Raw genomic sequence first — 24,469 nt, forward strand, 5'->3', positions numbered from 1 at the left:
GGGAGGCAGCAGGTGCTTCTCTAGGCACTTGACTACCAGGCTGGCTTCCCTAGTAACTGTCTGTGCTGCAGACTGGGGGTGTGTCCCCAGCACCTCCCTGATTAGCCCTGCTGCTGTCAGGCTCCCCGCCCCTATCGGCTTCTGGGGCGGGAGCGCTGACAGCATTTAAAAAGGTGTGTTTTCCTTTCAGCCCTTGCCAGTGTTAGTTTGGTCTTCCAGCTGCACCCGCGTATTCTTTTGACTCCTGTTTGTGACCCCGGCTTTCCTGACCTCTGCTTTTGGACCTTGACTACGTTTTTGCCTGACCCCCCTGTACTGCGTACCCTCCTGTTGCCGACCCGGATTGTCTGACCATTCTACCGTTGTTTGTCTTCAGTGTCTGTTTGTCTTCCCGTGTCCCGCTTCCCTAGTGAGGGTAGGGACCGCCGCCCAGTTGTCGCCCTGGGGGTTAGCCCAGGGGGGCAAGTAGGCAGGGACAGGGGTTGCGGGATATCTCAGGGACCCCCATATCCCGGACACTGTCCTGACAGTAGGATCCGGGAAGGCGGATTCTCACCCTTTCCGCCTTTGGGATAAGACCAGCGTCCGGTTTTCCCTTTCCCCTTGTATGCTCTAGAGGGAACAAAGGGAGGAGGGTAGGAGGAGGAAGGCCGCTTAAACGATTTCTCCGATGGTAGTCCCTGGCTCTTATCCGATGCCTTCTCTAGGAGAGTATCCAAGGAAGGCCCGAAGATTCTGTGTCCTTGGAAGGGCAGGGAACAGAGTCTATTCTTGGAGGCGTTATCCCCTGTCCAGGCCTTAACCCAGACAGCCCTCCTGGCTGTGTTCGAGGGCTGCTGAACGGGCCCAGAACCTCACTGACTCCATAGAGGCGTCTGCCAGGAAGCCGGTTGCCTGCTGGAGGAGGGGAAGGCAGCTGGAGATGTCCTCCCTAGAGCCCCTCTGAGAAATCAGCGTCTGGAGTTGGTCTAACCAGACCGACATAGATCTCGCCACAGATGTGGCCGTGATGTTGGCTTTGACGGTCAGGGCCGCGGTCTCCCAGGCCTTTTTCATCGCAGAATCCACTCTGGTATCTAGTGGATCCCGCAGTTGGGAAATGTCCTCAAAGGGGAGGGCTGCTTTTTTTGAGACCCTGGCGACCGCCAGATCCACCTTAGGGATGGTTTCTAGGAACTCGATATCTTCTGGTGTGAAGACCATCCGATCCTTGAATTCCTTGGACAGGAAGAATTTCTGATCTGCCTGTTTCCACTATGTCAGGATCAGCTGTTTTAAAATGTCATTAACTGGAAATGACGGTTTTGGCTGTGGTAGGAGTCCCCGGAACAGGCTATCCTGAAAGGATGGCTGCTGCGGCACCTCTTCCTCCACCTGCATGGTGCGCCGGACTGCAGTTAACAGCTGACCCAAGTCCGCCGATGAAAAGAAATGCTTCCTGGCATCCTCCATGGGCGGCATGGATTCTGAAGGAGAATCTTCTAGGACCTCCTCAGAGTCTGACTCTTCCATTCGTGCCCGCCTTACCCTTCGTGGGGGGCGGCAGAGAAAGAGATGAGAGCGAGGCTTCAATCTCCTCGCGGATCATGGATCGGATGTCCGACATGCTCGAGGAGCCCTCTTCGCGGATCACCTTCTCCGTACAGTCCGCGCATAGTGGCTTGGTGTGGCCCTCTTCTAGCCGCCGCAAGCACTCGCTTTTTGGCCTCTCTAACCTTTTGTGCATCTCTGTCCTAAGAGACGGAGACAGCAAAAAGGACTTCCAGCACCAGATCCTGATGTCTCAATCCTCCCTCCCCGGTACTCCCAAAGCAGTCTACTCACCAGCAGGCTGCTTTCAGTGTCCTCTCTGGCTGATATCTTCAGTAAGGTGCAGACAGGAGAGATGCGGAGGAATCCAGTCCTTTTAAATTTTCAAATTTGGCGCCGACACGGCCCCTTTAAGTGAGGCCCCGCCCCCCGTGACGCGGCCGCGCTGACGTCACGCCGCCACGCCGGACCCGGGGGATACGCCGCATACACTGGGACGCCGCCGACCAGCACACCCGTGGGGACGCACGCCAACCAGCACACACGTGGGGACGCCGACCGGACCCGCCGCCTAGGAGACACACATGGCGCCGCGCTCGCGCCGAACGGGCCGCCCCGAGCGCTGCTGGCATACCTCTCTAGACGTGGATCCCTGGAGACACCGGCGTCCGAGCCTGCAGGTACCGGGGCTGCTTCCTACCGGTTCGACAACCCCACTGGGCAGCGTACCGGGGGAGGATTTTCCCACTGGGGGAACAGTGCTGGGTAGATCCTGCGGGTGAGGGTCCCCTCGTAGAGTCTCACCCGCGCAAGCCCTGCCAGCCCGAACAGAGGGTCGTCCCCCCACGGGCGGACAGGCTGCATGGGAGTCTTCTTTCTTCATTCACCTCCAGCATACACCTGGAGGCCCGCTTGGACTGTCCTGTAGGGACAGGAAGACACTGGTGAGCCGGTGGTGGGAGTTGCCTTTTGTATTTTCCGCTTCCTGTCCCAACAGGTGTCCAGCAGACAACCTCCAGGTGTATGCTGTCAGGATGACGAGGGGAAAACATGCTTCTATTTGCAACAATGCATTCCCTATGGTGTGTGCACATGTCCGTACTTTGCATGTGCGTGCCTGCAAAGATAGGACATGCGTGCACCATAGGGAATGCACGCATTGTTTTCAATGGAGACGTGGCTGCTTCCAGCGGCTCCACTGAAAACAATGGTCTTCCAGCACCCCTGCATTCTTTTTCAGGGAAGGGCTTTACATATAAGCTCTTCCCTGAAAAAGTAAAATTTTAGTGTAAAAAAAAAAAATGCAGGCATTCTCTTCAATGGAGCCGCTGCTGCTGCCGGTGGCTCCATTGAAGACAATGGTCTGCTGGCACACCTGAATTGTTTTTCAGGGAAGAGCTTTACATATAAGCTCTTCCCTGAAAAAGAAAACTTTTAGTGTAAAAAAAAAATTACTTCTTCAATTCTCATCCTCTAAAAGCATAAGCTTTAAATATAAGCCCTTCCCTGAAAATCAAGTAAAAGTTGTTTAAAAAACAAAAAAAGTACATACTCACCTCTCTTCAGCTGCAGGGGCTCAGCCCTGTCTTCTCCTTCTGTCCCCTGCACTGTGGTGCTGATCTATCAGCAGGCGGGGATTTAAAATCCCCGCCTGCTGAAAGAGCTGAATGTGATTGGCTGAGTTGCTCAGCCAATCACAGGCAGCTCTCCCCGAATGACAGTGCAGGGGACAGCAGGAAAAGATGCGGCTGTGCCCCCACAGCTGAAGGGTGGTGAATATCCATTTTTTTTTGTATTTTAAACCACTTCTACTTGATTTTCAGGGAAGGGCTTATATTCAAAGCCCTTCCCTGAAATCAATTGCTGGCAGCAGAATCCTCTACTGCAGCTGACATGTGTGACAGCTGCGGTAGAGAATTAAAGAATTCCTCTGCTGCATCTGACACAGATGTGGCAGATGTAGCAGCAGGGAATTCTTTTAACTAGCGGGGATGAAGGAAACATCTGCCGCATGCAGATGTGTTCTTCATCCCCGCGGGGAACACAGCAGCAGCCGACAGGTAAGTTTGTTTTTTTTTACACTACTTTTAATTGGCTTTTCAGGGAAGGGCTTATAAAGCCCTTCCCTGAAAAGCCATTCACGGCTGCCGGGGCACAGCGACGACTTCTGCCGCTGTCCACGACTCTGCACTGCTGTTCTGAGCTATCAGCAGCCGGGTATTTAAAATCCCCGCCTGCTGGTAGCTCTGATTGTGATTGTCTGAATTACTCAGCCAATCACAATTAGAGCTATCAGCAGCCGGGGATTACCCGGCTGCTGATAGCTGAGAGCTACAGAGCCAGAGACAGCGGCAGAAGTCGCCGCTGAGCCCTGGCAGGTGAGTATTTTTTTTTTTTACTATTTTAAAAGGCTTTTCAGGGAAGGGCTTATGAAGCCCTGGCAGCTGAAGGGATGTGAGTATTGTTTTTTTTTTAATACACTTTTTTAAATGGCTTTTCAGGAAAGGGCTTATGAAGCCCTTCCCTGGAAAGCCATTGACGGAATGCCGGCAGCAGGATTCTCTAGCGCAGTTGTCATGTGTGACAGCTGCGGTTAAGAATTGAAGAATTCCCTTTGCTGCATCTGCCACAGATGTGGCAGATGTAGCAGCACTGAATTCTTTTAACTAGTGGGGGTGAAGGAAACATCTGTAAAACCCTTCCCTGAAAAAGAATGCAGAGCGCTGGCAGAGCATTGTTTTCAATGGAGCCGCCGGCAGCAGCCGCGGCTCCGTTGACAACAAGCATGCAGCTGTGTTCACGCGTGTTTTTGCTCGTACCTAGGTGCGGGTGTACGTACGCACCTAAGTACGCACAAAAACACACTCGTGTGAACACACCCTTACTGTGTTTATTCTGTGCTGGTACAGAGGACTGCAGGTCACATCTACTATACCATCTGTCCGTAGCATTATCACTGTGTTCTCTGTGCTGTTTCATAGGACTGCAGGTGGCATCATTATTTGTCCTCAGCGTTATTACTGTGTGTTATCTGTGGTGTTACATAGGACTGTATAGGAGATGCCGAGCAGGAGATCACGTAGGCTGCGTCAGCAGCAAGGCCACTGAGGGCCGGCGTCCGCCAATGAAACTAGAAGTAGCCAGTAAAAGTAGAGGCGAAATTCTGGCTTAAAAAAATCTGTAAAACTGGAAACCGTCTAAACTAGAAGACAATGAAACTAGAGGGTTGACTGTATATGCCAACACATATAAAAATCCTCATTTGTTTTGTTTGTTAATTCCATCATCTTCCTTTCAGATTTGTTTTCAACACCATCTTTTTTAAGTGCTGACATGAACAATTTTCCATCTCCATTTATCCACCTCTGTTAAATCTTCATGTGAGTCACCCCAGCTGACTCACCAGAATCAAAGCCTTCATGTTCATACTCAAATTAATTTGTCACTATGATGATTTGACTAAGCACTATTCTGGGACTTGCAATTCATAGTTAATTGTTAGTATGTTGCAGTAGTCCATTTGCTTAGATATGTCTTGTCTACTTGATATTTTAAGATCTACAGCCTGTTATTATGAGAAAAAGCACAGTTCAGCTATTTTAATATCTAAATGATGTGAAGGTTAATAAAGATTTCCTGCATATTTGATAAATAAGAACATTCAACTTGACTAGTATTTTTATATTATAACAATTGCTGATCCTAGTTGCCATAGGAATAAGTCCGAGCTCACACGAACGGGTCAGATTCCACGAGCAGATATCCTCGGCAGAAGACCTGTGCCGCTAACGTGAATTACGTAAGGTTGCAATGCGTGCGGTTTTCTGCACGGATGTAGAGCGTACATAGCATAGCATAATAGCATTTTCTTTCAGAAACTATAACACAATGTTTGTTTCTTTTTAAATACTGTTCTGATTTGAGGCCTTTACCGCCATCTTACTTCACCTCCCTCCACGGGTTTTAGCAGTGCACATTATCTTCATGCACTCAGAAGGCATTCAGCTCCAGCCTGCTGCTCATCCCTCTTTGTTGACCAAAGGGTGTATGTGCACGTATGCTCACAGTGTTAAAAGGCTAGTCTGCCCCTTCCTATTTTGTCCCCTGCCAAACATGGAGCAACTCATGTTATATCAGGCACCTTCCCCCTAGGGAGGGTTCCTAGGCTCTTGATCTTTTCGGTCCAGCTGAAGGTGCTGCTCATTAGTACTGACTTCCAGGTTTCTGACTCTGGTGATACCTGACATTGCTGCATTCTCCACTCCTGACCTCGTTCTGGTGCCTGCCCCACTCCTGGCTTGTTGTACTGTACTGAATCTGTCCTGTATGCCCTGACCTCTGACTTATCTCTCATATTGAAGTTACATTGCCTAACCCAACCCAGGACTCTGACTAAACCTCTGTTCACAACTTAGGTACCGCATCCGGGTCTATTGTAGCATCAGGGGCCACATAACTGGGATCACTACTGGGGGCGTTGCAGCAAAGTCCGGATCCTGACAGGTGAGGTGAAAAGTTGAAGACTGGTTTTCCTCGGGTGTTGCCTATGGAATTGGCCCAAAGTCAAATCATTGAACATGCGGGTCCACATTTGTTAATTATAACAAATACAGAGCATTTTTGAAAAAAGGGGTTTTCATCGTGGTATTTCAGGACTACAAAATGTTATACAACTGCCGGCTGACTGGCATACTTGTCAGCTGGTAAGAATTCCCTTGCATGTGTACTACAGGAACATCACTGTGAGTGGGGAATGTGTTTTAATAAATATTGTATTATTTTCGAATAGGTTACAAAAAGTGATTTGTCATCCTACACTATAAATTATGGAGTTATATGCAGGGCAAATTTAATATATTGTTGGGATAAGTTCAGAGATTTGAAAGGGTAATACTTTTTGCTCTTCCATAGTAAAGTAATGTAGTATGCAAGCTAATTATCGTATTTTCCCCAAAATAAGACCTGGTCTTATACTAATTTTTGCCCCAAAAGACGCATAGGGTCTTATTTTCGGGAGATGTCTTATCATACTTAACCAGCAGGTGCTGTCCGGGTCCTTTCCACTGGTCTCCGAAGCTCCGGCTTTCTTGCTTCAGTCCTCAGCCGCCGACGGAGATCGCTTGCTGGTAACGGGGTTTGTAAACCCTGCCTCCAGCAAGTGATGGCTCTAATTCGCTGAGCTGCGGTGCTCGAGAACCAATCAATGCAGAGCTCGAAAAAGCAATCAGAGCCATCGCCTTCCCAACTCCATAATGGCAGTTAGAATAATCCATGGATCAACATTTGAACAGTTTTTACCTGACTCAAAGTCCGGCAGTCAGAAGATCCCTGGATCAACAATTCTGGCTATTTGATATATAGTAATGTTGCAGTGCTCTAAAAAGACGTCTAGTCCCCTCTTAAATAGTTCAAAGACTTTGTCTGAACTATTTTACCATGCATTGATCTGTAATACGAAAAAGGTTTAGTACCGTCTTAGCCAGTAGAGCAAAATGTGATTGTTCCCAGCAAGAGAAACCAAGTAATCTGGTAAATATGATACCTTTTAATAGCTAACAAAAATACATGACGTTACAGCAAGCTTTTGAACCAACTTAGAGTGCTTAAGGTCCTATGCTTGAGGAAGGATCCCAAGTAGGTTTGAAAGCTCGCTATAACATCATGTATTTTTGTTAGCCATTAAAAGGTATCATACCTACAAGATTACTTGGTTTTTCGTACTGAGAACAATCACATTTTCATCTGTAATAACTTATAGAATTTATAAACTTAAACTCAGTGCGACCCTGTGCCTGGCCGGAGTCTGCATGTACCTGCTATTGTCTTCATGATCTGTACCATATATGGTCTGCACGGCTCGCGATCAGACATGCACAATACAGATTTTTTTATAAACTCTTGCTTTTCCCACCGTGTCATCACTAGAATCTGCGACCTTTCCGCAATGTCAATTGCCCGCGGGTTGGATAGCTTCCACTGACTTCAATGAAAGCCGTCTGCGCGGAATTCATGCAAAAATGGAGCATGCTGTGATTTTTTTTTTGCGAACAGAAAATCGCAGTCGCTGTCCACTCGTGTGAGCAGATATGTGCTCTATTGGCTTAAATTGGTGCGAAATTCCACGGATCGTTTGCTCGGGACGTGTGCAGGTGACCTTACACAAATACAGATGTTTTCACTCCTAAATTTTTGTGATTTTTGTGAAAGACTCCAATTTCTTGCCATACAATAAACAATTTATTGCAAAATGCTAGTAATACTCTTGATAGGCTCCATTTTGCACCAGAACCCCATGGTGGCTGCACAGACAGATATAGCATATACAGGTGTACATCTCCTGACAGCATCATGAAATGACTTTTTTTTTTCAAAGCTAGTTATCTTGTGCCACACATCTGTGAATACATCAAACCGAGAGGAAGAGTAAGAAAGGGCACATCTGTAATTGTACACAGCAGGAATTTTGTTCTGGATCTATAGAGTCTGATAGGGCAACAATCCATAAAAGACGGGTATCAATACATCTATGCCAAACATTTGTCGTGATATACACAGCTTTTTTTTGCATGTGTCAGGAAAATGGCCATGGTATTTATTTGACTTCTTTAGCAATTGTTCTCTTTTCCTTTAAGGTGAGGCCTGGCATTGATCTATAAGGTGGACTTTATCCCTCATCAGGCATGTGTAAAGCAGTATGTCTAAAGACTGGCATTCAGCTGGTACACCAGTATTTGTACATGACCCTTACTATTTCCCGTCAGTCAATCAATCCATAAACACGAAAACGCAGATAATAGTTGCTTCAACTGAACATCTTTTTCCATTTTTATTTTTTAAAATAATATCTTTTAAGGCGAGTCAAATCTAGTGTTTTCAAGAAAATAAAAATCCTTCTCTTTGTATTACAAATCTGCCTATTCAAGCCATCCAAAGTAATTTTGTGCAGCTGGGAAACAGTCATTACTGCATGACTGCTGGATCACTTCATTTTCCAGCTGCTGCTGAACGGCTCAGTAATATTTTCAAATATATTCTACATCACACAACAGGCAGCCATAACAAAGAGTACACGTCCAATGTAATTCTCTGCTTTTCTCCACTCAACTGCACCACATTACAAATACATGGAGACGTCCTGCTGTGTACTTTCTTAAACCCCAGTTTTAGTAAATAATGGTCATTGGCTAGACTTTCAGCACCAAATCTAAAACCTGTCTGGCTCTGATATTTCACACTCATTTCTTCTAAATATACTAAGCTGCATCTTACCCATGCCATCATGCAACTATTACTTAGCATTAGTGACATATTTGCGTACCCAATTCTATCATTCTACATCTGAAATCACTAGTGATTTGGACCTTTTCTCATGTTGCATTAATAATGTACAAAACGACACACCGTTAAAAGCACAAAACGTAATCTCGGTTTAGGAAGGATTACAAGAGCAATTCAGGTCAGACTGAAAATGATTGTGTAGGTGTTCCAGCCCTATGTAACCCCTACATAACCGCTAATATGCCTTTTGACGGCCTCCCGGACTGGGCCTTATTCTACACGGGCCCGTCGCGTGTCACAGCTGCAGGGTTTCACTTACCGGAGATAGGTGGGAGTCTGTAGTACACACTGAGGGCAGCGGTTTGCAGTCCCCAGTCAGCCGATCTGAAAAAAAATAAATGGCGGCGCAGAAACGGTGAGCGTTTCAGCTCCTCTCAGCGATCGGATTGCTTTGGGGGGGCTAAAACTGCTTAGCTGCAGCCTGCTGCAGTCCCCTGCTGCTTTCTGCCTTCCGTCTCCCTGCGCTGTGCGTGTGACCGCGGCCAAAATGGCAGGTGCAAGTGTAATGGAGGGAGAGACCCAGAAATTTGAAATTTCTCTGCCTCCGCTAACAAAGACAGCGGAGAGTAGAGAGAAGACACCAGGGGGCTGCGGTTTGCCTTCCTGCAGTTCCAGGAGCAGCTTATTGAGCGCCTTCTGTTTGAAACCGCTGCACCTCAGCAAGATTACGAAGCCTCACAAAGTGCCACTTTTTGCACCCCATCCCTGCCACTGAGGTCAAGAAATGCAGCCAAAAAAGTGTTGGGTTTGCAGCAAGCATGGGAGGAGGAGGGATACCCGGTTTTATTGCCCCATGTGCCCATCCCAATCAGGCCTCCGTATTTACCCCTGTTTTCAGACATACCACACAGTTTACAGTATTACTTTTATCTAAGATTTAGGGAATGCCAAAAAGGGGAGGGGGGATTATTTTTAGGGAGTCAATTTTTTTTCTGCGCAAGTGAGCAATTGGGCCTGGAATTTATTCAGTTGTGTCTTGAAATCCAATGGGTGTTCCCTCCATTGTAGGCCTAGCCATGTGTTCTCTACGTAGATTGTGGCTACAATGGGTAGGTTTCTGAACACATGATAAACAGGGGTATCCATTTTGGGGTACAAATCCTCATTTTCATGTGCACTATTGCATCAACTCCTGAAAAGAAACTGTGGGGTCAAAATACACATGAATACATTAAGATGTGTATTTTTTTAAATGGGGTCATTTGTGGGGGTATCTATCATTCTGACACCTATGAGCCTTTGCAATCTTGGCTTGGTGTAGGAATACAAAATGTTCCTCAAAATGTTAAATCTGTATGTCTCCTAAATGGTTAAAAAAAAAAACTATAGTTTTTTCCAATGTGCTTCCAGAATAAAGTAAACAGCTGGAAATATATATCTCATTAAAAATGTGTACAGCTGATGATCGAACGATGAATGATAATTCGTTCACTTATCATTCATTGTTCATTTCATGCAGTGATGAAAATCATCATTGGCTCATTCTCTAATAGTTCGGTTTAAATACCGATCGTTCGGCTTGGCGACTGGGAGGCCAGCTGGGTGGGAGTTCATTAGGCGGAACACAGAATATTGTTGAAATGTTTATTTTAAATATATACAGGAAAGTAATATATGTGTTATAACACAAGAAGACATCAAATCAAGCACGATAAATACGCCTCTGTAGAAAAGGCCTTCTGTTGTTGCAAACAGCATAATAGTCAATTCTACATTTAAAATCTGATTGCTATTTTCATATGGAAGTTTAATAAAATCCTTTTAAACATTAAATACTGATCGTTCAGTCGTTCATTGGTACAGTAAATGTGAACAATTTACGAGTGAGGAAGCTGGGCTCTTCCACACGGGCTTGGTTTTTAGTGCAGAATAGGCGTGTTAAAAATTTGCAGCTAAACTGCACTAAAAATCATGTGAACGGGTAATTTGTACCGCCCAGAAGACCCGAGATTCATGTATGTGAAAATCTTCCATTCACTGGAGCAGTGTGTTGCTTAAAAAAGAGCAGCTGTTCCAGGAGGAGAGAGATATGATGCTCCATGGGATTTCCCCATAGCAGGGAGAGAGTGGGGATATGGGGATCCCTGAGGGATATCCCTATAGCGCAGAAAGAGAACGGGCTACGGGGATCCCCGAGGGAAATCCCTATAGCACAGAGATAGATGGGGCAGGGCTATAGAGCACCCCCTAAGTATATCCCCAAAGCGCAGAAAGGGGACGGGGCTGAAGAGGGTGGGGCTGGAGGGCTTCTCCCAAGGATTCCCCCATAGCAAGATGAAAGGGGTGGGGCTAGAGGGAGGATCTCTCTTTCCATGCCCTCTCTCTATCAGGAAAGCCCTCTAACCCCTCCCCTCTGTCTGTCATCGCTATGGGGAAATCCCTTGGGGAATCTGCTGCTGGGGAGAGAGGTGGAAGGAGTCCCAGAAGCATGTTTTAAATGTCCCGCTGTAAACTCCTGTTAGTCGCCGCGGGGATTAAGGGAATCTATGTGAAGATGAATGGAACCCTCAGGTCTTCCCCTCATAACCGGCGGGAAAGTAACAGGAGTTTACAGCAAAACATTTAAAATGTGCCTCTGGGTTTAGCTGTGGCACTGCTGTTTGGAATTCTCTTGGTCGGCAGAAATCCTCACAATGACTTGTAATCTCATTTCCGAGCGTCGGACACAGCTAAACTCCTGCACATCATGCACCAAAGATAGGTCAGGTCCTATCTTTTCAGGTAGCACCGACCATACATGTGTGCGTTGCAGTCACGAATGTCCTATCTTTTTAAGTTTTTTGCGTGTCTAAAATTTCTTCATCTGAACATTTCTATAAGAAATCATTGGCTCTAATAGATGCAATTTTTTACGTGCCTATTTTGCATTAAAATTATGCCCATGTGAAAGAGCAGTTTGGACCCAACACCACATTTTTACACCAGTTTTCCAAATCTCTGCTAAATCAGCTCTTCTATCTCCTGAGAGTTAATGAAAGGGTACATATACACACTGCAGATGAGCCACTGTAACTACTAATTGGGATCAAAATAGTACAATAAAGGACACTCAACACAATACACTTTCCTCAGACATTCAGTAACTTCATTCTATAACCTAAATAATGTTTAGGACATTGTCAAATAAGAAGCAACTAAACTGTCCCAGGCAGTGGCATGCCACCCAATACTACAGGGCCTGTAGGCCTGTCCTACCACAGACTCCCCTCCTTCTTCCCTTGGCTGTAAGCAGAAGGTGCAGCACACGTATGTCTATAATTTATATTCTTACTGGTCTGAATACTTTTCTGAGGTGAGGAAGCCTACACTGACAGAGAGCAGCATTTGGAACAGCAGAAATATAAGCTGCAGAAAGACTTGTGCTGCACCTGCTGGCTGGACATTCAAGGGAAAGGGAAGGGGGACACCAGGAATTTTTGGGGCCACAGAGGGGATACCAGAAATTTATGGGGTCACAGAGGGGGTGCCTGCATTTCTTAGGGCCATAAATGGGACACTAGTACTTTGTGGGGCCACTTTATAGTGGTCTGGGCCCAGAAAAAGAACCAAGAATGTACGTCACCAATTAAAGGAGTCATCACCTGTGATCACTAGAGGTAACTGCACTGTAATCAAATCATGGTATTTGTATAGCGCCAACTTATTCCGCAGCGCTTTCAGGTAATTATTACTTATTACCCCCCACCAAGCTGGGTTCTCATTTTACCGACCTCGGAAGGATGGAAGGCTGAGTCAACCTTGAGCCGGCTACCTGATTCATGTGGGAATCGAACCTGCAACCGCCAGGTCGTAGGCGAGAGCTTACACTCTGCGCCACACGAGGCTCACTGTAATCACTATCACTGGGTGGAACTACTATCAGGCTATCATATAGTGACTGCTGAGAGCTTGTATCTGAAACCAGTGGGTTACAGATATACTGTTTCTAATATATATATATATATTTTTTTTTTTTTTTGCAGGAGGGTCCAATTCTGCGTTTTGCTATGGGGCACAATGAGTTCTATATAAGCTCCAGGACCCATACATTTTGGGCAACTATGACATCACATACACAGGCTGCTGCAGCCTGTTAACAATACATCACAGATGAGACCTGGAGCCAACAGGAGACTTGCGGGGAGCCAGGAGAGGGGAGTAGTGCTAGCTTATTTTGCCATGGGGGACCTGGCAAATCTTGGACTACTCCTTTAATGAAGGTTATTGATAGCCACACGGCTGGATGGCAGATCCTGCCACTACTCTTATGAGATGGCTAATTGACCTATTATTAACTGCTATGAAAAGAACACCCCGTTAACAGTATTAAACTATTTACTTACCCTGGTTGTGTATCATTTGTCACACAATGATATGTAAAAGTGCCAAACATCTGAACACCAAGAATTCCATAAAGAAGCAGGAAAAAGAGTAGAAATATGGAGACACTCCAGATTTGCTCTCCTGAGCGCCTAGAAAAATAAGCATGTTTAAATTAAATGCATGTTTAACATGAGAATGTAAAACAACAACGTATTCCAAATCCATCTAAAAACATATTTCCACCTTTTACTGCTGTATGTCCTTGAAGCTATTTAAACAGTAAGCTGCCATGTGGAATATGATGTCCAGTAGCATGTTATAGGAGCTGATTGGATCAGTAGAACGTTTTTTGGGAAAAGATTTCATTCATCTTGTTCATCCAATATACGACTAGGGATAGCAAGGACGTAAAAGTTCAGTGAGCGCATTGTTCCTATTAGGAGGCTGCATACTGACATGGCTGTTAATCACTGAGTGAGACCGCCCTCTGCCCAGAGAAGCAAGGGCAGAAATCAATGCATTTTAAAATTAGCTGGAACTTTCTCACAAACCTACTGTATATATCAACCTGCTAAGCATCCGGTGTTTTATAATATACGGCTTGCACATAGGACAGCTGCTACAACTGCCATCTAGAGATGAGCGAGCACCAAAATGCTCGGGTGCTCGTTACTCGGGACGAAATTATCGCGATGCTCGAGGGTTCGTTTCGAGTAACGAACCCCATTGAAGTCAATGGGCGACCGGAGCATTTTTGTATTTCGCCGATGCTCGCTAAGGTTTTCATGTGTGAAAATCTGGGCAATTCAAGAAAGTGATGGGAACGACACAGCAACGGATAGGGCAGGCGAGGGGCTACATGTTGGGCTGCATCTCAAGTTCACAGGTCCCACTATTAAGCCACAATAGCGGCAAGAGTGGGCCCCCCCCCAACAACTTTTACTTCTGAAAAGCCCTCATTAGCAATGCATACCTTAGCTAAGCACCACACTACCTCCAACAAAGCACAATCACTGCCTGCATGACACTCCGCTGCCACTTCTCCTGGGTTACATGCTGACCAACCCCCCCTGCACGACCCAGTGTCCACAGCGCACACAAAAGTGTCCCTGCGCAGCCTTCATCTGCCCTCATGCCACACCACCCTCATGTCTATTTATAAGTGCGTCTGCCATGAGGAGGAACCGCAGGCACACACTGCAGAGGGTTGGCACGGCTAGGCAGCGACCCTCTTTAAAAGGGGCGGGGCGATAGCCCACAATGCTGTACAGAAGCAATGAGAAATATAATCCTGTGCCACCGCCATCAGGAGCTGCACACGTGGGCATAGCAATGGGGAACCTATGTGCCACACACTATTCATTCTGTCAAGGTGTCTGCATGCCCCAGTCAGACCGCGGTTTTTAATTCATAGACACAGGCAGGTACAACTCCCTATTGTGAAGTCCCTGTGGACCGACAGCATGGGTGGCTCCCTGGAACCCACCGGCGGTACATAAAAATATCCCATTGCATTGCCCAACAGAGCTGAGGTAGTAATGTCGTGCTTAATGCAGGTGGGCTTCGGCCCACACTGCATGCCCCAGTCTGACTGGGGTTCTTTAGATGTGGAAACAGATGCATTTATAATTCCCTGTGGACCCACAGCATGGGTGGCTCCCTGGAACCCACCGGCGGTACATAAAAATATCCCATTGCATTGCCCAACACAGCTGAGGTAGTAATGTCGTGCTTAATGCAGGTGGGCTTCGGCCCACACTGCATGCCCCAGTCTGACTGGGGTTCTTTAGATGTGGAAACAGATGCATTTATAATTCTCTGTGGACCCACAGCATGGGTGGGTGCCAGGAAGCCACCGGCAGTACATAAATATATCCCATTGCATTGCCCAACAGAGCTGAGGTAGTAATGTCGTGCTTAATGCAGGTGGGCTTCGACCCACACTGCATGCCCCAGTCTGACTGGGGTTCTTTAGATGTGGAAACAGATGCATTTATAATTCTCTGTGGACCCACAGCATGGGTGGGTGCCAGGAAGCCACCGGCGGTACATAAATATATCCCATTGCATTGCCCAACACAGCTGAGGTAGTAATGTCGTGCTTAATGCAGGTGGGCTTCGGCCCACACTGCATGCCCCAGTCAGACTGGGGTTCTTTAGAAGTGGAAACAGATGCATTTATAATTCCCTGTGGACCCACAGCATGGGTGGGTGCCAGGAAGCCACCGGCGGTACATAAATATATCCCATTGCATTGCCCAACACAGCGGATGTAACGTCAGCTGTAATGCAGGTGGGCTAAAAATTCATTTGATTACACTGTAGGCGAGGGCCCACAAAAATTGCTGTATCAACAGTACTAATGTGCATCCAAAAAATTGGCCATGGCCAACCAAGAGGGCAGGTGAAACCCATTAATCGCTTTGGTTAATGTGGCTTAAGTGGTAACTAGGCCTGGAGGCAGCCCAGTTTAACGAAAAATTGGTTCAAGTTAAAGTTTCAACGCTTTTAAGAGCATTGAAACATATAAAAATTGTTTAGAAAAATTATATGAGTGAGCCTTGTGGCCCTAAGAAAAATTGCCCGTTCGGCGTGATTACGTGAGGTTTCAGGAGGAGGAGCAGGAGGAGGAGGAGGAGGAGGAGGAGGAGGAATATTATACACAGATTGATGAAGCAGAAATGTCCCCGTTTTGGATGGTGAGAGAGAACGATGCTTCCATCCGCGGGTGCAGCCTACGTATTGCTTAGGTATCGCTGCTGTCCGCTGGTGGAGAAGAGAAGTCTGGGGAAATCCAGGCTTTGTTCATCTTGATGAGTGTAAGCCTGTCGGCACTGTCGGTTGACAGGTGGGTACGCTTATCCGTGATGATTCCCCCAGCCACACTAAACACACTCTCTGACAAGACGCTAGCCGCAGGACAAGCAAGCACCTCCAGGGCATACAGCGCGAGTTCAGGCCACGTGTCCAGCTTCGACACCCAGTAGTTGTAGGTGGCAGAGGCGTCACGGAGGACGGTCGTGCGATCGGCTACGTACTCCCTCACCATCCTTTTACAGTGCTCCCGCCGACTCAGCCTTGACTGGGGAGCGGTGACACAGTCTTGCTGGGGAGCCATAAAGCTGGCAAAGGCCTTGGAGAATGTTCCCCTGCCTGCGCTGTACATGCTGCCTGATCTCTGCGCCTCCCCTGCTACCTGGCCCTCGGAACTGCGCTTTCTGCCACTAGCGCTGTCGGATGGGAAGTTTACCATCAGTTTGTCCACCAGCGCCCTGTGGTATAGCATCATTCTCGAACCCCTTTCCTCTTCGGGAATGAGAGTGCAAAGGCTCTCCTTATACCATGAATCGAGCAGTGTGTACACCCAGTAATCCGTAGTGGCCAGAATGCGTGTAACGCGAGGGTCACGAGAAAGGCATCCTAACATGAAGTCAGCCATGTGTGCCAGGGTACCTGTACGCAACACATGGCTGTCTTCACTAGGAAGATCACTTTCAGGATCCTCCTCCTCCTCCTCTTCCTCCTCCTCAGGCCATACACGCTGAAAGGATGACAGGCAAGCAGCATGGGTACCGTCAGCAGTGGGCCAAGCTGTCTCTTCCCCCTCCTCCTCATGCTCCTCCTCCTCCTCCTGAACGCGCTGAGATATAGACAGGAGGGTGCTCTGACTATCCAGCGACATACTGTCTTCCCCCGGCTCTGTTTCCGAGCGCAAAGCGTCTGCCTTTATGCTTTGCAGGGAACCTCTCAAGATGCATAGCAGAGGAATGGTGACGCTAATGATTGCAGCATCGCCGCTCACCACCTGGGTAGACTCCTCAAATTTTCCAAGGACCTGGCAGATGGCTGCCAACCAGGCCCACTCTTCTGTAAATAATTGAGGAGGCTGACTCCCACTGCGCCGCGCAAGTTGGAGTTGGTATTTCACTATAGCTCTACGCTGCTCATAGAGTCTGGCCAACATGTGGAGCGTAGAGTTCCACTGTGTGGGCATGTCGCACAGCAGTCGGTGCACTGGCAGATTAAACCGATGTTGCAGGGTCCGCAGGGTGGCAGCGTGCGTGTGTGATTTGCGGAAATGTGCGCAGATCCGGCGCACCTTTCCGAGCAGGTATGACAAGTGGGGTTCAGAAAGCGCTGAACCACCAAATTAAACACATGGGCCAGGCATGGCACGTGCGTGAGGCTGCCGAGCTGCAGAGCCGCCACCAGCTTACGGCCGTTGTCACACACGACCATGCCCGGTTGGAGGCTCAGCGGCGCAAGCCAGCGGTCGGTCTGCTCTGTCAGACCCTGCAGCAGTTCGTGGGCCGTGTGCCTCTTCTCTCCTAAGCTGAGTAGTTTCAGCACGGCCTGCTGACGCTTGCCCACCGCTGTGCTGCCACACCGCGTGACACCGACTGCTGGCGACGTGCTGCTGCTGACACATCTTGATTGCGAGACAGAGGTTGCGTAGGAGGAGGAGGAGGGTGGTTTAGTGGAGAAAGCATACACCCCCGCAGATACCACCACCGAGCTGGGGCACGCAATTCGGGGGGTGGGTAGGACGTGAGCGGTCCCAGGCTCTGACTCTGTCCCAGCCTCCACTAAATTCACCCAATGTGCCGTCAGGGAGATATAGTGGCCCTGCCCGCCTGTGCTTGTCCACGTGTCTGTTGTTAAGTGGACCTTGGCAGTAACCGCGTTGGTGAGGGCGCGTACAATGTTGCGGGAGACGTGGTTGTGCAGGCCTGGGACGGCACATCGGGAAAAGTAGTGGCGACTGGGAACCGAGTAGCGCGGGGCCGCCGCCGCCATCATGCTTTTGAAAGCCTCCGTTTCCACAAGCCTATACGGCAGCATCTCTAGGCTGATCAATTTTGCAATGTGCACGTTTAACGCTTGAGCGTGCGGGTGCGTGGCGTCGTACTTGCGCTTGCGCTCAAACTGTGGCGCTAGCGACGTCTGGACGCTACGCTGAGAGACATTGCTGGATGGGGCCGAGGAAAGCGGAGGTGAGGGTGTGGGTGCAGGCCAGGAGACGGTAGTGCCTGTGTCCTCAGAGGGGGGTTGGATCTCAGTGGCAGGTTGGGGCACAGGGGGAGAGGCAGTGGTGCAAACCGGAGGCGGTGAACGGGCATCGTCCCACCTTGTGGGGTGCTTGGCCATCATATGCCTGCGCATGCTGTTGGTGGTGCCTCCCCAGCTGATCTTGGCGTGACAAAGGTTGCACACCACTGTTCGTCGGTCGTCAGGCGTCTCTGTGAAAAACTGCCACACCGTAGAGCACCTTGACCTGTGCAGGGTGGCATGGCGCGAGGGGGCGCTTTGGGAAACAGTTGGTGGATTATTCGGTCTGGCCCTGCCTCTACCCCTGGCCACCGCACTGGCTCGGCCTGTGCCCACACCCTGACTTGGGCCTCCGCGTCCTCGCCCGCGTCCACGTCCTATAGGCCTACCCCTACCCCTCAGCATGGTGTATTACCAGTGATGTGATTTCCCAGGCAGGAAATAAATTGGCGCAAGCCTGCTGTTAAACGTAGCTGGCTGCGTATGATTTGTTTACTATCTCCACCCACCACACACGTACACAGAACGCTGAGGACTGACAGAGGCAGGGCACATAGAATTTTTCCCTTTTTTTAAAAAGAAAAGGCCCACTGACTATATTCAATCAGATAAGAAATCTGTTCCACAGAAATGCAGTTATATGAAGTGCAGCAGAGCAGAGACTTTTCACAGGCAGCAAATAAATTGGCGCAAGCCTGCAGGACAAATTGAATGTTTCCCTTTTTGGGAAACGGAGGGCCCACTGACTATATTCAATCAGATAAGATATGTGTTGCACAGAAATGCAGTTATATGAAGTGCAGCAGAGCGGAGACTTTTCACAGGCAGCAAATAAATTGGCGCAAGCCTGCAGGACAAATTGAATGTTTCCCTTTTTGGGAAACGGAGGGCCCACTGACTATATTCAATCAGATAAGATATGTGTTGCACAGAAATGTAGTTATATGAAGTGCAGCACAGCGGTTACTTTTCCCAGGCAGGAAATAAATTGGCGCAAGCCTGCAGGACAAATAGAATGTTTCCCTTTTTGGGAAACGGAGGGCCCACTGACTATATTCAATCAGATAAGATATGTGTTGCACAGAAATGCAGTTATATGAAGTGCAGCAGAGCGGAGACTTTTCACAGGCAGCAAATAAATTGGCGCAAGCCTGCAGGACAAATAGAATGTTTCCCTTTTTGGGAAACGGAGGGCCCACTGACTATATTCAATCAGATAAGATATATGTTGCACAGAAATGCAGTTATATGAAGTGCAGCACAGCGGTTACTTTTCCCAGGCAGGAAATAAATTGGCGCAAGACTGCAGGACAAATACAATTTTTCCCTTTTTGGGAAACGGAGGGCCACTGACTATATTCAATCAATAATATATGTCTTCTGGCCCTGCCTACACAATTCTCTCCCTGTAGTATTACTGCAAGGCGCAATGCTCTGCAGACAGCCGATTTTGAAAAGAAAAAAATATGCAACACTGCTAACAGCAGCCTGCACAGTACTGCACACGGATAGATGTGGCCCTAAGAAGGACCGTTGGGGTTCTTGAAGCCTACACTCACTCCTAACACTCTCCCTACCTAAGCACCACTTCTGTCCCTGTAGTATTACTGCAAGGTGCAATGCTCTGCAGACTGCCGATTTTGAAAAAAAAAAAATTTGTGCAACACTGCTAACAGCACCCTCCACAGTACTGCACACGGATAGATGTGGCCCTGAGAAGGACCGTTGTGGTTCTTGAAGCCTACACTCACTACTAACACTCTCCCTACAGCAGCTCCAGCACCAGCAGCACTTTCCCTCAGCTAACTCACAAGACATCTGAGGCGAGCCGTGGGAGGGGCCGACTTTTATACTCGGGTGACATCTGATCGCCCCAGCCACTCACAGCAGGGGGGTGGTATAGGGCTTGAACATCACAGGGGGAAGTTGTAATGCCTTCCCTATCTTTCAATTGGCCAGAAAAGCGCGCTAACGTCTCAGAGAGGAAACTGAAAGTAACCGGAACACCGCGTGGTGCTCGTTAAGAGTAACGAGCATCCCGAACACCCTAATATTCGCACGAATATCAAGCTCGGACGAGTACGTTCGCTCATCTCTACTGCCATCCCAATTACTATACCACTAATGACTGAAAATTAAAGACTATGTCCACTGTTTAATTGCTCTAATATACTGTGTCTGAGATAAAAATTGAAGCAATGATAGAACGTAAATATAAGAGAGCAACACATGACTATATGATCAAATGCACACAGAATGTGTTGGTAGTATGTACTGTAACCATGAAGACACGTAAGTCTGCATAAGAAATAATTACAATGATATTCTACGCAATGTGTAAATATAGTTTATTTTACATGTACTACATCAGTGGCCCTTCCACGTTCAATTTAAGTGTAAACCCAGAACTATAATTATAACTAACAAAGGGGTATCCTCTGAGTGCAGGGACCAATCAGAGGCAGCTCTCAGCTATTGAATGACAGCTAGGAGCTGCCTCTGATTGGTCCCTGCGCTCAGCCAATCAGAGGCAGCACTCACTTACCCATTCATTAATTCATGAATGGGTGAGTGAGAGCTGCCTCTGATTGGTGAGGGCTGTGACCAATCAGAGGCAGCCCATTCAGCAGGCGGGGATTTTAAATCCCCGCCTGCTGAATACTACACAGAGCAGTTTAGGGGAACTGCTGGCCGGACGCGGCTGAACTCCGTCTGCAGGGAAAAGGTGAGTATACTTTTTTTTTTTTTTTTACACATTTTAGGATGGTTTTCAGGGAAGGGCTTATATTTTTAAGCCCTTCCCGAAAATTCATCCCGCGCTCGCCGGCAGCCCATTGCTTTCAATGGAGCTGGCTGTATTGCCGGCTCCATTGAATTCAATGGGCGAACACCGTTCTCCTTTGCCACAACTGTGCCACAGCTGTGGCAGAGGATAGCGGGCAGCACTGGGCCGTTTCGCCGAAAGTGCTGCTAGCTGCAGATTTTTCGGCGAATCGTCAGCCCCGGTCATGCGATTTGCGGATGCGCATCCATCATGCGATCCACAAATCGCGCGAAAAAACGCCCGTCTGACTGAGGCCTCACTTGCGTTTTAAAATCCCTTGCCCAATTTTTACCGTGCAAATTTTATGTGCGCAGGTAAAAATCGGACACGTGACCGCTGTCATTAAAAAGCATTGGTTCTAATAGATGCGGATCACAAACGCAAAAAACATGCGCAGCAAAAAACATCCGTCTGACTGAGCCCTAATGCAGGTGTGAAAGCAGCCTAAATTCCTCAGAAAACATTTGTGCTCTGTAGTGGCACGGACAGACCTTCAGTTGGATTACCATTGGATTTCTATAAAACACTTGTGGTAATAAACCGAGACGCAAAATATCTAAAGGCACTTTTAAATCAAAATTACGCTTTAATTAACTGAATGCAAATCAGGAAATTAATCTCAGAACCTCTGGTAATTTGGGGAAATTTTAATAAGCAATCTGACAGGTGACATGTTTATTTTTGTGTCAATAATATCCCTAATAAGTAAATTATACACTGAAGAAGCAAATTGAAATGAATTTCAAATGAAATTATTATTATAAAATAATCTACATTTTAGGAACATTGCCAGAAAACTGGCAAATCATATTATTTTAAAATTTTAATTACATTTTTGCATTGACAAACTTTGAAGAAGAAAGTTTTATGCAGTCACAGTGAAGCTTGATGTTGTTCAGGTTCGTACAAAAGGAGATTAAAGTATGTAGAATGCACACATTTGTATGGTTTTGTATCAAGTGCTTTACATACTGAGCTGGAATATCTTTGTATGCATGTCATATGGTAGACTATGTATGCCACAATATTCGTGGGTACAAAGAAAAGAAAGACAGCGTATACTGGGGTACATTATGGACTTATACCTACCTCTAGGGCTTCAAGTCAACGGGCGGATCGGATTCCGCATGCAGCAGCACGCAGCGGATTCCGACCCTTACCGTGGCCTAGGACACTGTGGGACTTCTACTTACCTGCCGCACATGCACAGTGGAGTTGTTTTTTTAAAAACTCCTGCTTTCCAGCAATGGAAGCCGTCCGGGCGGGATCCGCAATGAAATGGAGCATGCTGTGATTTTTTTCCAGACCGAAAGGTCCGCAAATCAATGCCCATGTGCCCCTATGGGCGGCTTGATTTGCAGATCTTCCACGCGGGTGACCCTCGCTGATTCCGCAAATCAGATCTGCTTGTGGATATTGGGGCTAAGTATCCTTATAGAAAAATGTCTATTATATAAAACCATAGCACTTTTATGCTGAAGTAGGTCTAGGCTGGTATGCTTTGCCAATAAGGTCGAAAGATACCTTTATTTGTGTTTTTGTTTCCTTAACTAAAATTTCATTTTTTGCCTTGGTTAAATATGTGTTTTAATTCTATGAGGATGTGGGATGGGGAACAGCTTAATTTTCAGAGAAAGCAACTCAGAAGGGAAAAAGCCAACCTTATTCCCTTGACGTCAGGCATTAAATATAGCAGCTCCACAAGCATTTCATAATCTGCAGATAAATAATTTATATTGGCACCTGCAGTTGGTTCCTAGATCAGAGGTTTTTGAAACATTAAGGCCCAATGTCCACGGGCGGGTCGGATTCTGCAGAGGAATCCCACCCTGCCCACGGGCAAGGACCCTGCGTACCTGTGCGGGAAGTCAGAGGCGTCTGTGCGGACCTGTCCATTTCCGGGGTAATCTGTACTGCAGATGGTCTGCAGGGCGCCCTGTTGGACATGGGCAATACAGATTTTTTTTTTAAATCTCCTGCTTTCCCACGGATCTGCAGCCTGTCCACACTGTCAACTGCGGACGGGTTGCAGATCAGAAGGCTTCCTTGACTTCAATGGAAGCCGCCCGTGTGGCAACTGCACAAAAATGAACCATGCTGCGATTTGTTTTCCAAAACAAATCTGCACGTGCAGCGTCCAGCAGGGTGACCCCAGACACAAGGCACACGTTGACGAGCTGGGAGGGTGGAGTGGTCACTTGTCACGGTGGCACTTACTAGGCTCCCTCCCGGAGGGACACAGGTAGGCTCAGCCAGGGCAGCACTGGGCCTCTTTCCTGGACACCCCTAGGATAGGGATGCCCAAATGACTGGAGAACAGGGATAGCAAATGTCACAGGTGATGCTACCATTCCATTACCTAACAGTATGACCCTCGGTGGTAAATAATAGAGCCGCAGACAAAACTTTACTTAACATTTTTTCCATCAGATAGTACAGTTTACACAAATTGGCAGCACAGATAAAGAAGCAGACTTGAGAGTACCTCTACCCCGTGAACACAGACTTCAGGACAGGCGAATGTGAAAACAAATGAGTGTACCTCTACGCGGTGATCCCAGACTTCAGGATGTCCACATAGGAAAAATAACCATGTAGTACCTCTGCACCAGGCCTGACCGTATGCACCTTCTCTTTCTCATGATCTCTCTCTCTCTCTCTCTCTCTCTCTCTCAAGGGACTCACTCTGCCAGGGATGCTGTCACACAGGTAGTCAGGAACAGCTCTTCGTCCTTCATTTTTCTCCACATGGGAGTTGAAGGTACTATGTGGCTGGCACTCTCTCTCAGGAACCCAGAAGAACAGAGAAAGACATTTTCCTGCTCTCACACACTCCTATTTATATTCTCACTCATACCAGTAACAAGACAACTTGATACATTGCAAGCATCTCTCAGACTCATGCACACACTTAACTCCTCACTTGCTGCAGCTGTGCAATACACTTAACAGAATGACAAGACACTTTTGCACAGCATACCTACACAAGAAATTACATGTATGACATTTATGGAGGGGGCCAGGAATAGATGTACTGGGCCACTACACATGCCTAAATCCATTTGCAAATGCCCATGCTTCTCTATTGGCGGCTTGATTTGCGGATTCTCCGTGCGGATTCCGCAAATTTAACCCGCCCGTGGACATCGGGCCTTAGGCAGGAAGCACACGATCAGTTGGCCACATACAGCCAGACCACACCTGTGGCGGCTAATCAGCTAGTAAATTGTGTGGCTATTGATGGCTGGAGGTCAGTGTGGCCTGGCCACCTGCCTACAACCAGACGTGTGTTTCCTCTACACCTCTTTTTCTACCCTATAGCCATCTATAGATTTGTTAAATTGATAACAGGTTTCAGTTAAGATCAATATCCTGAACTGAAAAAACTAATAGCCATCAAAGTGTTTCTTGTAAAACTCATACATT

At 47.5% G+C, this 24,469-nt stretch overlaps 1 protein-coding gene across 2 annotated transcripts in view; it reads right to left on the reverse strand.

The window, feature by feature from the left end:
• NALCN (sodium leak channel, non-selective) overlaps nt 1-24,469 on the reverse strand; it is a 421,791-nt gene that overhangs the window by 365,035 nt on the left and 32,287 nt on the right. For both annotated transcript variants that reach the window (XM_066593014.1, XM_066593005.1), the window contains exon 5: nt 13,191-13,319. In XM_066593014.1, coding sequence (XP_066449111.1) covers nt 13,191-13,319 — 129 coding nt within the window. The remainder of the gene's footprint in view (nt 1-13,190; nt 13,320-24,469) is intronic.

This window comes from Eleutherodactylus coqui, chromosome 1 (genome assembly GCF_035609145.1).
Source record: "Eleutherodactylus coqui strain aEleCoq1 chromosome 1, aEleCoq1.hap1, whole genome shotgun sequence".
NCBI lineage: Eukaryota > Metazoa > Chordata > Amphibia > Anura > Eleutherodactylidae > Eleutherodactylus > Eleutherodactylus coqui.